Below are 16,719 nucleotides of genomic sequence, written 5' to 3' on the forward strand. Positions count from 1 at the left end.
TCTTCTTCACTGAAGCGTTATAGTGGCACAGCTGCAGCAGTGCAGTTGTGCTGTTGCAGTATTTCAAGTGTAAACAATCCCACAGACACAACTCTGCTCTCCAAGGTGATGATTCACAAACATCTCTTCATACCAACTAATCTCAGCTTGTCTCTCTGACATCTTCTTTTGAATGGCTTACCACCCACGTACGTTTTACATGGCCAAAACTGAATTTTTTACTTTCCCTTCCACAGTTGCTCCATCTCTTCCCATCTCTGTCACTGTCAGCAATCATCCTTATTCTCATGTAGACCCACAATTTAGGAGGATTTTTTTATTCCTTTCTCTTTCTTACCCATATGTCCAGGCCATATCCAAATCCTGCTCCTTCTTTCCTCTTAAACATTTCAAAGATCTGTCCTTTTCTCTCCATTCCTACATCCCAATCTTTCTTTCAGGCCCTCATTATTTACCACTTTAACTACTGCAATATCCTTTCCTCTGGCCTGACAGATGCAGACCCGAAGAAAAGCTTGTCTCTTCCACCAACATAAATTGGTCCAATAAACACTGTTCTCTCACCCACCTTCTCTCACAAATACACACTTTTACTTCTTTCATTCCATAAGATGCAGCCACTACATTACATCGATCACGTCACTCCACTCTTGAATCCTTCCACTAACTCTCCTTCCGCTATTGCATCATGTTTAACCTAATTTAATCTGCTTCTCTTCACTTTTAAACTTTGTATCAGCCCCATCCTAGCATTTGGCCAATGTTTCCAATGTTGTTCATCCATTTGTCAGCTTCTTACACAGCCATCTCCATGTCTACTTCCAGGCAGTCCCCTGTGTATGAGTGACTTCCTTGAGCTCCTCTTCAAGGCCCCTACCTTGTTCATATATCAGTCCTTCTTGCAGACCCACTTTGGCAGGCTGCCCACAATGAAGCTAGTTGACTTATAATTAAAAACAAACATAAATAAATACAATCTGTATTTGTTGTTCCCTTCCTCTAAAACTCTGTCAAATTATAGTATTTTTACAAGTATCTGTCTTTACAACCAAAAATCTAAACGTTAAACAATTGTCTTGAGTCAGCATTATACTAGACAGTACTAGCACTGAAAGTTGTGTATTTGCTTCATTCATCTTAATAGAGCTAAAGGGAAGCTCTCCATTGTCACAGAACCTTAGAAATATAGGGCTGGAAGGGACTTGAAGAGGTCACATAGTCCATCCTCCTGCACTGAGACAGGATCAAGTATATCTAGACCATCCCTGACAGGTATTGTCTAACCTGTTCTTAAAACCTCCAATGATGGTGTTCCACAACCTCCCTTGGTAACTTATTCCAGTACATAAGTCTCCTTATAGAAAGAAAGTTTTTGCTCATTTCTAACCCAAATCTTCCCTGCTCCCTTTAGCCAGTTACTTCCTGTTCTACCTTCACGGGACATGGAGAAAAATTGATCATTGTCTTCTTTAGAACAGCCCTTAACACATTTGAAGACTGTTATAAGGTCCCCTAACAGTCTTCTTTTCTCAAGACTATACATGATCAGTTTTTTTAACCTTTCTTCATAGGTCATGTTTTAACCTATTATCGTTTTTGTTGCTCTCCTCTGGACTCTCTAATTTGTCCACATCTTTCTTAAAATGTGGCACCCAAAACTGAACACAACTTTCCAGCTGAGGTCTCACTTATGCCAAATACAGCGAAACTATTACCTCCTGTGTCTTACATTTGGTACTTATGGTAATATGCCCCAGAATTATATTGGTCTTTTTTGCAACTGCATCACATAGTAGATCACAAATTGAATATGAGTCAACAGTAATCCCCACATCCATTTCTGCAATACTAATGTGTAGCCAGTTATTCCCAATTTTGTACCTGTGCATTTGATTTTTTCCTTCTTAAGTGTAGTACTTTGCACTTGTGTTTATTGAATTGTATCTTGTTAATTTCAGACCAATTCTCCAATTTGTGAACATCATTTTGAATTGTAATCTTGTTCTCCAAAGTCCTCACAACCCCTCCCATTTTGATATCATTCACATATTTCATAAGCATATTCTCCATTCCATTATCCAAGTCATTAATGAAAATATTGAATAGTAATAGACCCAGTACAAATCACTGTGGGACCCTAGTAGGTACGTCCTCCCAGTTTGACAATGAACAATTGATACTACTCTTTGAGTATGGTTTTTCAACCAGTAATGCACTCAACTTGCAGCAAGTTCAGCTAGACCACATTTGCGTAGTTTGTTTATGAGAATGTGATGTGGGACTGTGTCAAAAGTCTTACTAAAATCAAGGTACATCATGTCTGCTTCTTCCCCTCCACCCTGTAGGCAGCAACCTTGTCAAATAAGGGAATTAGGTTGGTTTGGCATGACTTGTTGACAAATCTATGTTGGTTATTATTGATCATTCAGTTATTCTCTAGGTGCTTACAAATTGATTGTTTGATAATTTGTTCCATTGTTTTTCCAGGGATTGAAGTTAGGCTGACTGGTCTACAATTCTCTAGGTCCTCTTTGTTCCTCTTTTTAAGGATAGGTCCCTTGCGAAGTGTAATTCATTTTGTCCCTATTTGCTTGCACTATACCTTTGTTTCGTCTTTAGCAATTTGTCTCTTTCCACTTCTTGTAGGATTCCTTTTTGATTTTCAGGTTATTAAAAAAACCCTGATGCAGCCATATTGGTCTTTTGCTATTCTTCCTATCTTTTCTGCATATTGGAATAGTTTATTGTTGTGCCATTAATATTACCTTTTTGTGAAATTGCCAGCTCTCCTGAACTTCTTTTTCCTTTTCTTTTCTTTTCATGGGACCTTACCCTTCCAGTTTTCTGTTTGTTAAAGTCTGCTTTTTTAAAATCTGTTGCCCTTATTCTGCTCACTTCTTCCTTTCCTTAGGATCATTATTTCATTTCACTTTCATTCAGCTTGCCTTCTACTTTCATTGTGTTCATGTAAATAGTCTGAAAGTTGGAAAAGCAAGAAATCTTTTCAAGAAAAAAATACTATGGAAATTATTTGGCAAATAGGTTTTCTACTTACTGCTTCAGTAAGAGTAGCCTTGAAGGTCATTTAAAAATATTCAGCTAGTTCAGAGTGCAGCTATGTTTTTCTTTTGAATTGGATAAACCAGTAAGAATATATCACATTTGTGCTTTGTACCTGGCTGACAGTTTATTTCTAGGGTAAGTACTAGTTTTACTTCCAAACTATTTCTAAATTAGAAAAATTTTCTGTGTCTGACATTTGGGGATCAGAAATGGGTGCAGATGAACTGGAGCTGAAATATGATTTAGCCTCAAGTGTAGAAAAGACCTAGCTGCATTCCATCAAAGTTGTAGAAACCACGGTTAAAGCCTACACGTTGATTGACTGGTTTATAAAGAATATGTGTATATGTTTACATGTGTGGGAGTTTCCCTAACATGCACATATAACCTTAACTTTGTCATTTCCTCACTTCTAAGTCCTAAACTTTGCAACCTTATTGTTTTTTTAATGCAGTTTTTGTTATAAAATAGGCTATTTAACTTAATATCCAATAGTAATATTTATAGACTCAAAGATGTGTTCATATTTTGCATTCATAAAAATACTTTAAAAACTCATTATAAAGTTTGATATTTTGTATACATGTTTTTTTAACGCTTCACAAAACGCTTCATGAAAATGGAAAAATCTTAGCAAGTTTTGCTAGTGTGCTCCAGATTATTATTAGATGTTGATTATGTTTGTGATTTTTGTTTACTGTAAAGTTAATTAACATTTAAATTATTCTTATTTGGTTTGATCTTGGTGTTATCTAGTATTACAATTTATGAATCAGGATTTTTCTCTTTCCAATTTTTTTACCTTAATAGAAATTCTGAACAACTCAGTTGAAATCCTTATAGAATTATTCAGGAGGGAAAAAAAATCACATTTTTATTTCCTATAAGAAGTTCTAGAGCAGTTTACTTCTAATTCTTTAATTAAAAAAATCTAGTTCAAACATCCATGTGAAATGTTCATTCCAGTTCCTAGAAACCAAGTGTTCATATTCCAGTTGGTACTAATAGATGGCTCTAGATTTCACCCTTTTCCCCCAGTCACTGTACATAACAATGCCTGTTTATTATTTGTACATAGGCTGTTTGGTTGATAGCTTTCATCTGATTGCTGATTTGGTCTTCTCTGATCCCATTCCCCAAGCATGTACTTTTTTCCCCTGCCAGCCATGCACTCAACTTCTGGTGCATCCGAAATGTCCTCTCATTCCATGTTCCTAGCTAGAGTTTTCCTACAATAATCTGAGCAGATATTTCAAAGATTAAGTCAACATGGAGAATAAACAATTCTTTTTCACTTTGGGATGGTCATTTGAGGTCAAGGTTATATCCCACTGGTATGCCATTGGGGAAGGGGGACAGAAAATTACTCTGCTGTTGACTATGCTTGTTATTCATGAAATTCTACAATTTTCACTGTTTTCAGTCCCATTTTTATTAGGGTATGCACATTATTCTATAGTACATAAAAGGAGCCCAGGTTAATGATACTTTCCTCTCTGTATTACTCTGTCACTCAACATAACAGTTGTTTTAACATGTTTGCATTTAATTCACGTTTGTTCTATGCACAGGTAGTGCTCTAAGGGAAGTATCAGTATTTAACTATATATCTAAGTTAATATGATTTCCAGTTTCCACTTAAAACTGGACTAAAATCCCTGTGTTTTATACTTTGATTATTGAATTTAGTCTCCAGGTTTGACAGAATAATGTTTTAAAGGACAGTTGAGTTTTTTGGTAATGTTTTTACTAACTTTTGCAGAGGAAAATACTGTTTGATATTTTGCCTTTTTTTCCTGATACAAAACATAAAACTTTAATGCCAACAGCAAACATCAATTTTTGAAAAAACAAAATGCATCACTGTATTTCTTCATTACCTCACCTAAATAAAACCACTGGACACATTAAACATTAATTTCCCAAAATGAAACACCATTACAAATTATTTCTACTTAAAAAGAAATGATTGACTCCCTTAACAGACATCAAACACAGCACTTAACATAAGCACTATCTATGCTAGCTATCTCCTTCAGTGTGCACCAGTACAATATTGCCCACATCTAGAAAATCTCCATTTCTAAATATTCTTTATGGTCAAAATTAAACGTTTCATATTTTTTGTGAAGGTGGAGAGGAGGAAGCATGTGTGTGGTGAGTGGCTGATATGGATAAGATACAGTGAAGAAAGCAAAATCATATTTGTAGATTGCAAGGGACGGTTGAGGACTTAACTAATGAGTTCTTGGCTTTTTTATGATGTATTAGTGGAATATTCTCTTGAACAATCTTCACTGTTCTTAAGTGAAGTTTTTTTGTGATATATCCACTACAGGTGTATGTTTTCCTTCGTGGGCACCTGGTGCTTCATGATATATTACAACTAGTTTATTCCTCCTCCTCTTCCATACATGGTCTCCTCCTTCTCCTCTTTTTATTTATTTATTATTTATTTATTTATTTAAATCTCTTTCTAGCTTCACAATGTACTGGCAACAGGTGGAGATGTTCAAAGAAATGACTGCCTCAAACTCTTCAGTTTCTTGCCTCCACTTGGAGAAGTAGGAAGTTCCTTTAGGCCTCTTCTCTCTCTATATCTAGCCAGGAGCATTTTCCATTGTATTTTTTTTATTTTTCCCCCTCTTTTGGGCAACCTAGTAGGGAGAAGATTTCTGAAGAACATGAGTCCGCAGGAAACCAGTATTTGAGAAGAGAACTTGGTAGTGTATCTGACCCAGCAAAGATCAAAGGGGCTGCTGCACATGCCTAGCTATGCAGTAATGCAGTGCTTCCCTCACTGTGCCGCTGTGTCTGGAAAGCCTTTAGCAGTTTGGGGAAGAAATTCAGCAGCAGGACTACAAGCCAGAGATGCTTGGCACATTCCCCGTTCTGACTGTGATGAAATATGACATCCAGGAGTTTCTTGAAGAGTCTGGTATCTCAGTGGAAGGAAAAAACCCTGGCACAGGACCCTATCCTCTCAATCACCACCACCTCTTTGAGAGTCCCACAGTAAGCAGGTATTTTTGTCTTAGTTCCTTCAGGAAGGGCCTGAGCTGTCAGTATCTTGAGCTGCCAGCCCCTCAATAGTTTTGTTAGCCCCCTCTCCATCCAGGGTATCCTCATCAGAATGATGTTCTCTCAAAAATATCAGAGAGTCTTCCCACAGATTTAAGTTTCCTTTATTCCTCTGAATCAGTGAACAGGTAATGAAGGACAGCATTGCAAGTGTTAGTTCATGAGAAACAATATACCTTTTTGTGTTATAAGATTTTGTGGAAGTATTCCTTTTTATTCCTACCAGAAAGAGACTTTCTTTTGCCTGATACTGGTTATGTCTAGGCTGATTGATTGTGATGGTGTGCAAGGCCCATTTCTGTATTGAGTTCAGGCCTTTCTGATTGGGGTTGCTCCTCAGTGTTTTTCATTTTTCTAGAGGAAAGCTTGTCTCCATGTCCCAATTTGCCTTTGCCACCAATGTACATGCACTTTGCAACATTGAGAACCTACTGACAATTCCAGGCATTTTGCCCAATTCCTGGTTTTCTCACCAGTTCAGTGGTATCTCTTATAGTCAGTCTGTGACAGGAAGGTCAAAGATGACTTGTTGATAGTCCAGGCATATGAGATAATATCTGTACACACTGACCAGATATTTCAACTGAGTCCATTGGCTGTTTCATTTATTTTCAGAGGAGCACTTTAGTGCCCTCTCAGGGTCTTTCTTACTTCTATCAGACTTTCTTGGTTCTATTCCATTTGCATCAGGGAAGATTTCACAAGTTATATTAATTTTAGGAACTCCTCAAGTATTTGTCCTTTGGACACTCCAATCTGTGTAACATTTGTGGATGCTGAAACTGTTTTGTGATGATGATACACCTTCAAACTGTCCTATTTATCAGTGGAATTTCCAGAATCAGGAACCAGGTTATCTTTTGAACCATTGAGACAGTTCTGATAGGCTCCATTCTATTCAGGGCAAATGGTTGCCTTGAGAAACTAATCGATACAACTTACTACAGTTACAAACAGTTTAGAAGGTGGTTCTCTCTCTGTTCCTATGCTTCCCTCTGGATTTGGGGGCCATACATGAAAAGCAACAATATGACCTTCTTTGCATACTTGTACTTCCAGGCTGGAATGAGGAAGTAGAAGGTAAAAATCCTGTATGAATGAAAGGAAATTCTTTTGGTTCTGGAGTAGGAACTTTTGTTTGTTATTTATTAGGTATATTGTTTGTTTGCAGAAGAGCCTTTTGTATGCTGGGTATTTACCAATCCCTCATTAAGGACAGTGCACGCAATAAGGCAATTAATAATCAAGACAACATATATTTGAACAAAAGAGAACAGCCTGTAGGTCAGCTGAGTAAGCAGATGCCAACAGGACACATGAGAATGAGAACTCAATCATCAAGTCCTCAAGCAATTAATAGAAATTAGTGGTCAAAATATCCATAGTCTCACAGATTCTTACATTTGTCAATTCAGGATCCTTGAACTTCCTGGACTTGGAAGTGGGAAGCTTCTGTTCCAGGATCTTCAAACTTGCAGACTTACATTGCCTGAGGCTCTTGCCTTGGAGTGAAAGAGGTTTTACTTTTTGGAGCATGAATATTCAGGAGAGCTTGTGGATTTCATGTTCAAATCTAGAAATTATCAACTAATTGGAGCTTTTCAGGGAATTCAGAGAACTTGATCTTCATGGTGCTCTTGAAAAGACAAGAAAGCTAATTTTTATAATAACCATGGATATATTCGAGGTCCTTCTAGATGGACTCAGACCCAATGAAGAGCCTCTACATTCCTGAAGGTCGAAGTCTCAATGTTAGGCACCTTGTAGCACATTCTTTCTACTTCTAGCCCTTCTTTTGCAGCAGCCTCATACTTAATTCTTTAAAGACTTGTGTCTACAGAGATGCTGTCAGGAGACTAGTAGAATGATATATTTCAAATAATCCTTGAACTTTCTTTTATTAAATGTATGGAGGATATTCCTGTAACTTTTTATTAAATATTTTTTCCTGTTAGCAGTTAGATTGGCCAGGAGAGTTAATAAATTCAGGGGATTTATTCATCTGGAATCCGTGTACGCACTTTTTCCCTAGATGAGGTGATTCTCAGACCTGCACCAGAATTTTCTGTCTCTCAAAATTATTTTTACTTCAGCCAGTCTGTTTGCATTCCATGTGTACCAAGCCCTTCCACAACTAGGAGAATCAGATGCATAGTTTGGATATGATCAGGTCATTCAAATTTTGTTTACATAAAATTAAAAAAATTGGATGCAATTTCAGGATTAATTGAGAGACCTAAGAAAGGGTGCAAAGGCATCAATACCCACTATTTTCACATAGGTAAATACAGTAATTTTTCATTGTTCATTTTCATTTCAATTGTTCATAAAATATTTCCCTTCCTCTATGAGGGCTCATTCATTTAGGCACGTGGCCATGACGCATGCAAAATAGTGTTTCGTTCAGGTAATTTTGTTGTATGGCTGCCTGGTGCTCAGTGTATTCATCCATCACTTTAGAATATCTGTTTTGTCTTTGATATAATGTTTGGACAAAGAGTTCTGCAGTTTCTCTTGCTTTTCCTTTATTAAAACTCTTTATGTGGTATGGGAAGAAAGAAGAAAAGCAAAAAATTAGCAAACAAAAAATCCTCTCAAACAAAAGCCGTTTATCCTTTTGGTTAATTTTCCTGATGTTTAGTTTCTCATTTGTAAAGATTGGTTTTACTTCGCAATAATGGATCTTGGAGCACCAGTTGGCCACAAGAGAGAAGAGTAAAATTTACTTACCTATCCATAATTTTTTCTTCTCTGAAGTGGGCACCTGGTGCTCCATGAGACCCCACACAGGCCATCACCAAATTTTGCATTACATTCAAGCTGGAGAGGAAATACTTCAATCCTTTCTTTTTCCCTTTTTGAGCATTCCAAGAGAGAGAGAGAGATCTTGGGATCTGACTTTGCTGTAATTTTTCCTTTCTACTTTTTGTATAATAAATGTGTAAGATAAAGTATCCTGCCTGGAGATGTCTAATCTATTGTAAAGCTATTAAATAGAATTGATATTTTGTCATCTTAGCTTGGGCAGTTGATGAGGAAATGAAAAGGGGTCAGTTCTCCAAAGACCTCCACCTGCTGGCAAAATGTTGTAAAGACAGACAGTTTTTTATTTTTTAAAAAGAGGAATTTCCAGGCTTTGAAAGTTGAGGAGGAATAATCCAGTTGTAATGGACCATAGAGCACAGGGTGCCCCAGGTAGAAGGAAAAAATTACAAACAGGTAAGTACATTTTAGCATGTGTGTGTGTTAGATTCATATTTAGATGAATAGATGTTAGATTCATATTTGGGATGTTATAGAAGTGCAGTAATGTTAATAATCTTTAGTTGTTAGAAAGCTTATTACATTACATATGCTGTTTTTAAAAATATTAATTGAAGTTAGTATTTGTGCTTTTTGCTGTAATTTAAAACTTTAGCCCCTTGACCCTTTAATGCCAAAGGCATTTTAAAGTCCACTTAACAAATGTAAATTAAATCTTTTTAAAAATTAGCATTTCAGTAGTGTTTATAAATAAAATCACAGCAATAACTAATTTCATATTTATTTCATACATCTCAAAGAAGGTTACAAGAGTAGCTTTCATAGTATCTGATCGTTCAGTAAAAAGACATGTAAAGTAACTCTGTTAGTGCTCCTTCATAAGCCACTGACACAGCTGAGTATTGTGAAATTGTGTAGTAGCGGAAGAAAACGTAGCATTGGTAAAGTATCATAACTAGTTTTTATTACATCTTTGATGAAAATTCAGGCTGCCAAATAGTGTTAGATGGAGTCATCAGGTTTATGTGATCCGCCGCATGCGTTCAGTTTAAAAAAAACAAAACCCACAAAACTAGAGAAGTGCTTACATAGCTACTCACGCAGGTGTTGTCCTTCCCCATTCCCTTCTCAGGCAGCAAATAAATTTAGCCCTTCCAGAGAAGACAGTCTTACAGGCTCCATAGACAAAACAGAGCTCTCTCTAATTTTAAATCAACTCTATAACTTGTAAGTAAAATTCTAAATAACTAGAAAAGAAACTATTTCAAGACTCCTCCTTCCATCCTTCCTTATTCCAAAAATTGCTAATATAACTTACTCAAAGGGCAGTAAGAACAATCTATTCCTGAATTCCCAGTTAGCAAATATAACAAGGATTGCAAACAGAAAAAACTCCCAAATCTCTTCTTAAAACAAATCAAAGACAATAAGTTGGAAAAGTCTTAAATTAAGTTTCATTTTCCTAGACTGTTTCGCCAGAAATATCTGGTTTTTCAAATTCTAAAAGTATGGACTATTTGGGGGGCTTTGGAGAGAGGTTCTTGATGTCCTTTGGTGTTTACTTCAAGATGAGTAATGAAAAGTGAGAGTCTTATTTCTGAGATAACACAGTTCTCTCTTAAGTACTGTCAATATCTGATGCAGAAATAGAACTAATAGTAACTAATAGTACTAAATCACTGTTTTGTAGATTCATTGTCGCTCTAGCATCTTGCACAGTTTGGTCCTTCAGAGAGAGGGTTTTAGTTAATAAGGTAGTGCTAAATTCTATGGTGCCAGAACCCTGCCCATCTCCCACCTGCCCTCCACTCCCAATCTTGCAGCTTCCCCACCCCTTCTCTCCCCCACCCTTTCCACTCTGCTCCCCACCGCATACCTTGCCCCCTTACCCTTTCCCACTTCCTCTTCTCTCCTTCCCTCACCTATTGCTTTCCACCCCACACACTTGCCCCCTGTGCCCCACATTCTGCTCTACTTGCCCATTGGCATAGGTGTGTGGTGAAAATAGTCTTTGAGAGGGTGACGCAGAGTATTCTTACTGGATATCATTGCCATTCTCTTTGAAACATTAGTCAATGTGGAATCTCATGGCTGAAGTTAGTTACTATAGTTTCTAGAGTCATACCATCCAAAATAATTATTCCAAACATTCAAAAATATGCCCTTGTTGCCTGACTCACTGTTTTCAGGTATGCCAACCAAGTGCAAGTTCATGATTGTGCATTTGTTTTCTAGCTCATCAGTCTTAATGTTGAACTGTTTACAGTCCTTGACCAACGTATCCAAAATGGCCTCATGTCCAGAAGATGAAGTTTCAAGGTTTGTGACATGGAGCTTTACACTGTGAATTCATTTTTAAAATGGATTAGAGCTTTTTGTCAACATCCAAATGGGCTTGAATGTTATCTGTTCATTTATGTAATAAATCCAGACTTTTGGAGATAGTAGATCTCAGGTTCATTAATTGATCTTGTAGTAATATTCATGGTGATTGGGCTGAGGATATTCTTTTATGTTCCTTGGAACCTTGGGATTTTGTGAGAACAAATTCAGTTTTCTTTTCATTAGAGATGGCAGACCAGAGGTGCACAACTCTTAACAGAAAAGGAATAATAAAGGGAATAAAAATTAATCCAATTCCTTGAAAGAAATATTTAGAAACACAATTGTTACATGATTTATGGATGCATTTTTCCTTCCCTTCTTTCTGTTCTTCTTCAAGTGCTTTCTCATGTCCATTTAAAATTAGGTGTGTGTGCGCGTGCCACGTGCACCGGTGCCGGAAAACTTTTTCCGCTAGTGGTACCTGTAGGAGCTGACTGTAGCGCCTCCTGCAGCAGTGTGCACATGTGCCTGCATATAGGTGCTGTCGGCTCTCCCCATCCTCTCAGTTCCTTCTTGCCACCAGTGACAGTGCTGGAATGTCTCTTGTCTTCACAAGTTCTCTCGCTAAAACCTAGTGGTTTATTCGTTGTTCTAGTGTACATAGTTAATAATTTGGTTATAGTTAGTTCCAGTGGGTTAGCTGTTAGAGTCCCAGCATCAGGGCATGCCCCGTTCCCCGGGATTTAAACCCTGCGATTTCGTGTAAGAAGCCTATGCTGAGGAGTGACCCACATCAAAGTTGTTTAAAGTATCTGGGGGAAGCACACAGCTGTGAGAGGTGTAAAATCTGTAAAAGCTTTCGCCCACGGACTAAGAAAGATAGAGATCTTCATCTCAAGGTCATCCTGATGGAGTCGGCACTTAGACTGGTGTTGGAGCCCAGCAGATCGGACTCGGCACTGAGCATGATGACCTCGGCACGCAGTGCCGCTCCGGTGCTCTTCCTCATCTCGGCACCGTTCACCATCTCCGGTACTGAAGAAGAGGCCAAAGAAGACTTGCACTGAGTGGGGATGCTCCCCTGCAGAGAAGACGGGGACCAGGCAAGACCCGGGTCAGGCCGTCAATCCTCCCTGCCTCAGAAGAGTCCCTCACCTCTATGAGCGTCGACCCCAGCACTGGGCCCTCCACTATCTCCGGGTAACGGTAGAGGCCCTCACCACCTGGTAGTGCCATCGACTCTGGAGGCTTTCCAGGCCGCTGCACTGAGATTCATCACCGGCACCAGTGGGCAACATACCAAGAAACAGATCTGCCTAACAGTCCCCATCTTCGAGGCACCATTCACTGGTGCGCAGGCGGTCCCCGAAGTCGAGACCACGCTCTCCGGGTCATGACAGTGTCAGACCGGGCTCCTACCGCTGGTCTCCGGAGGACCGGCACCAAGCGGAACACTGCCACGGAGCTACGGAGCGACACAGTTTGCCGGATTCATGGCATGTTTTCCCGGCACTGTGACATCACTTGCCTAATCCATATAAGAAGACAAAGGATAAGAACTGGTCCCATCATTCCCATCGCTTGGGCTTTCCATACCACTCACTGGTGCATTAACGTGCTCCACACGGCACTGTGAGTTATTCAGATTCAGTGCCGTCCTGGCATCAAACGACGACACCTCGCTGCCCAGGGAGGTTATTCATAAGAGGCAAACCATGGCCCTGACGCCCGGCTTTCGTATGACGCCACCAATGGGTGCGTGGCCACAGAGTCAGTGGCCCGGACCATGGCCTTACTGGTGGGGGTTTCCATCGGGGATTCCACAGTTCAGTTCCATGAGAGGAGCATCGGTGCTGAAGTCCTCCATCCCTCAGAGTTCGGCACCACACCTGGACATGGAGTCCTACCGTGAGGGTTCACGCACCTCGAGCCCGAGATAATCCACCCCTCCTAGAGCAGAGGCCTCTCCCCCACCTCAGCTACTGGCCTCCTCATCCTCGTCACTGGACAAGGCAGTTGCGGGTCCTTCATCAGCAGTATTGCTAGATGATTTTAGGGCACATCAGAATCTGCTGTAAAGGGTCACCTCCAACCTGGAGATGTTCTTTTGAATACTGGACCCAGTGGCTCCCAGTAGAGTGGCCCTACCGGTCCATGAAGGGGTGGTTAAATTAGCCAAGGCACTGGGGCAAACCCTGGCCTCCCTGACCCCCACGTCGAAAAGGGCAGAGAGGAAATACTGTGTACCGGCAAAGGGGTTCAAATACCTTTACATCCACCCCGCACCGGGATCCCTGATGGTCACTGCCGCCAGTGAAAGGGACAGATGGGAAAGTGAGCTTGATCTCCAAGAATAAAGAGGCAAAAAGACTGGACTTATTAGGTCAGAAAATTTATTCCATGGCTAGCTGACAGCTATGACTGGCAAATCAACAGGCGCTGCTGGGAAGATATCATTTCAATATCTGGTAGTCGCCAGAAAAGTTTGTGGACTCATTGTCCCCCTCCTCTAAACAGGAGTTCGAGGCTGTCTTGGAGGAGGAGAGATCAGTAGCCAGGGCATCTCTGCAGGCAGCTTCTGATGCAGCAGACTCGGCAGCCAGGACAGTGGCCTTGGCGGTGTCTATGAGACAGGCATCATGGCTGCATTCCTTGGGTCTCCCATCAGAGGACCAGCAGTCAATTCAGGACCTCCCTTTCGATGGCACGGCCCTCTTTGCTGAGCAGAGGGAGTCCAGGCTGCATGGCATGAAAAACTCGAAGGGAACACTGAAATCCCTCGGCTTTTATACCTTGTCTTCCTCTAGGAGGCACTTCAAGCCTCAGCACCAGCAATGATTTGGGGAGCACTCCCGCAGGGACTCCTATAAGAGGAAGAGCAAAGGATATAAAAGATACCAAGCTGCTTGTTATCTGCCGGCCCACAACTGGCCTCTAGCCGCCATAATCGGAGAGGAAAGCAGGCCTTTTGAAGGTGCGCCCGAGAGCAACCTCCCAGTTCTGCCCGTGGATCCAGCCTCCCTTTTATTTTCTTCTCGCCTATCCCGCTTCCTCCCAGTCTGGGCCACCATAACTTCAGACCGATGGGTGCTCAGCATGGTGGCCATTGGTTATACCCTCCAATTTGCCTGACTCCCACCTTTCCACCCTTCCTCCCCGTCCCTCTTCAAGGATCCCTCTCACGAGCAACTTCTTGAGCAGGAGTTGCAAGCACTCTTGCAGGAAGGGGTGATGGAAGAAGTTCGACAGGACCTACAGGGTCGAGGTTTTTACTCCAGTTATTTCTTGATTCCAAAGGCAAAAGGAGGACTGAGGCCTATCCTGGACTTAAGGTGCCTCAACAAGTTCCTCCGAAAGTTAAAGTTTCATATGGTTTCCCTAGCCAACTTGATTCCCTCTCTGGATCGGGGTGACTGGTACGCCACTCTTGATTTAAAGGATGCTTACTTTCACATTGCAATCTTCCCTGGCCACAGGAGATTCCTACGATTTATGGTGGGAGGCCGCCATTACCAATTTGCGGTGCTGCCCTTTGGCCTCTCAACTGCACGAAGGGTCTTTACCGAGTGCATGTCGGTAGTGGTGGCATATCTCCGAAGGAGAGATGTGCAGTTGTTCCCTTTCCTGGACGATTGACTCATCAGAGGCAGATCAAGGTCTCAGGTTCAGGCCAGCATCATGATGACCTGAAACATTTGCCAGGCACTAGGTCTCCTAATAAATGAGCAAAAATCAACATTAGTCCCTGTGCGAAAGATAGAGTTCATTGGGCCAATGCTGAACTCATTCAGGGCCAGATAATTCCTTCCAGAGGAAAGATTCCTGGCAATGTCAGATATTATAACCCGCATTTTGTCCCGCCTCCTTACAACAGCGAGGATCTGCCTCAGCCTCCTGGGCCATGTGGCAGCCTGCACCAACGTAATTCCCTATGTCAGACTGCACCTCCAGATATGGTTGGCATTGGTGTCCACTCAGGCACCAGCTGGACAGGATGCTTATGGCTCCCCTGGAAGTACTTACCTCCCTGATATGGTAGACGGATCCACATTGGGTGCTCTCAGAAATGCCCTTCCAAGTGCCTCAGTTGTCAGTAATGCTGATTTCCGATTCCTGAGACCTGGGATGGGGAGCTCATTTGGGTTCCCTGAAAACCCAGGGCACGTGGACCGAGGGGGAACTGCGGGTGCACATCAATATTAAGGCGCTCAGGACAATTTGTCTAGCCTGTATGGTCTTCCTGCCACATCTTACCAACAAAGTAGTGCAGATACTCACGGACAATGCGGCCTCCATGTACTATATCAACAGATAGGGGGGACCAATCCCAGGCACTGTGCAAGGAGGCTGTGAATTTCTGGGACTTTTGCATCAGTCACGACATTCATCCAATAGCGGTACATCTCCCGGGAGTCAGCAGCTCTTTGTCGGACCATCTCTGCAGGTCCTTCAGCTCATGCCACGAGCGGTCCTTCCATTCGGAGGTAGTGACCCACAGCTTCTAAAGGTGGAGCAATCCCCAAATGGACCTCTTTGCTACTAAGGCCAACAGGAAGTGCCGTCACTTCTGTTCCTGTTAGGGACTCATTGCGGGCTCCATCACAGATGCCTTTCTCCTCTCCTTGTTGAGGAGCCTCCTGTACACCTTCCCGCCAATATCTCTAATCCATAAAGTCCTCCTGAAAGTGAGGAGAGAGAAGGTACGGGTAATCCTTGTAGCAACAGCGTGGCCCTGACAACATTGGTTCGGGATGCTTTTAGAGCTGATGGAACTCAGGCATTGGAACCTGCCACTGCGACTGGAAGTCCTGTCTTAAGATCAAGGTCGCCTGCTCCACCCGGAATTGATCTCCCTGCATCTGATGGCATGGATGCTCTGTGGCTGAGTCAGGAGTAGGAGGCCTGCTCAACCCAAATTCAGCACATGCTCTTGGAAAGCAGGAAGCCATCGACCAGATCAGCCTATAGGGCTAAGTGGAAGCACTTCACCTGCTGGGCGATCGAACACGGCGTGTCGTTGACAGCGGCATGGATCCCAACAATTTTGGCGTATCTGCTCCTTTTGGAACAAGGGGAATTGGCCTTCTCATCTATCAATGTCCATGTAACGGCCATTTCTGCTTTTCACCCTCCGGTGGAAGGTAGAATAATCTTTTTGAATGAAATGACGTCAGATTCCTTAAGGGAAGAGAGAGACTTTTCCCATAAATAAGGGAGCCTTCTCAGTGGGACTAGAACTTGGTCTTTTCGAGCCTCACCGGACCACTCTTCGAACCCATGGCCTTGTTCTCCCTTATATACCTGTCCTGGAAGGTCGCTTTACTGGTGGCTATTATGTCCACCAGGCGAGTTTCAGAGCTCAGGGCATTAACATCAGAGCCACCCTACATGGTGTTTTATAAGGACAAGTTCCAACTATGCCTGCACCTGGCCTTTTTGCCTAAGGTAGTATCTCATTTTCACCTTAACCAGGACATCTTCCTACCT

The 16,719-nt window shown here is 41.6% G+C and overlaps 1 protein-coding gene across 4 annotated transcripts in view; it reads left to right on the forward strand.

Annotated features, from left to right (window-relative positions):
- The window catches only part of SRPK2 (SRSF protein kinase 2), a 268,546-nt gene that overhangs the window by 144,781 nt on the left and 107,046 nt on the right, over window positions 1–16,719 (forward strand). For all 4 annotated transcript variants that reach the window (XM_067564493.1, XM_067564496.1, XM_067564494.1 and 1 more), the window contains one exon: window positions 11,143–11,226. In XM_067564493.1, coding sequence (XP_067420594.1) covers window positions 11,143–11,226 — 84 coding nt within the window. The remainder of the gene's footprint in view (window positions 1–11,142; window positions 11,227–16,719) is intronic.

The sequence above is a fragment of the Emydura macquarii genome, unplaced genomic scaffold (assembly GCF_026122565.2).
Source record: "Emydura macquarii macquarii isolate MOO-44397 ecotype Brisbane River unplaced genomic scaffold, CSIRO-AGI_Emac_v2 contig_2636, whole genome shotgun sequence".
NCBI lineage: Eukaryota > Metazoa > Chordata > Testudines > Chelidae > Emydura > Emydura macquarii.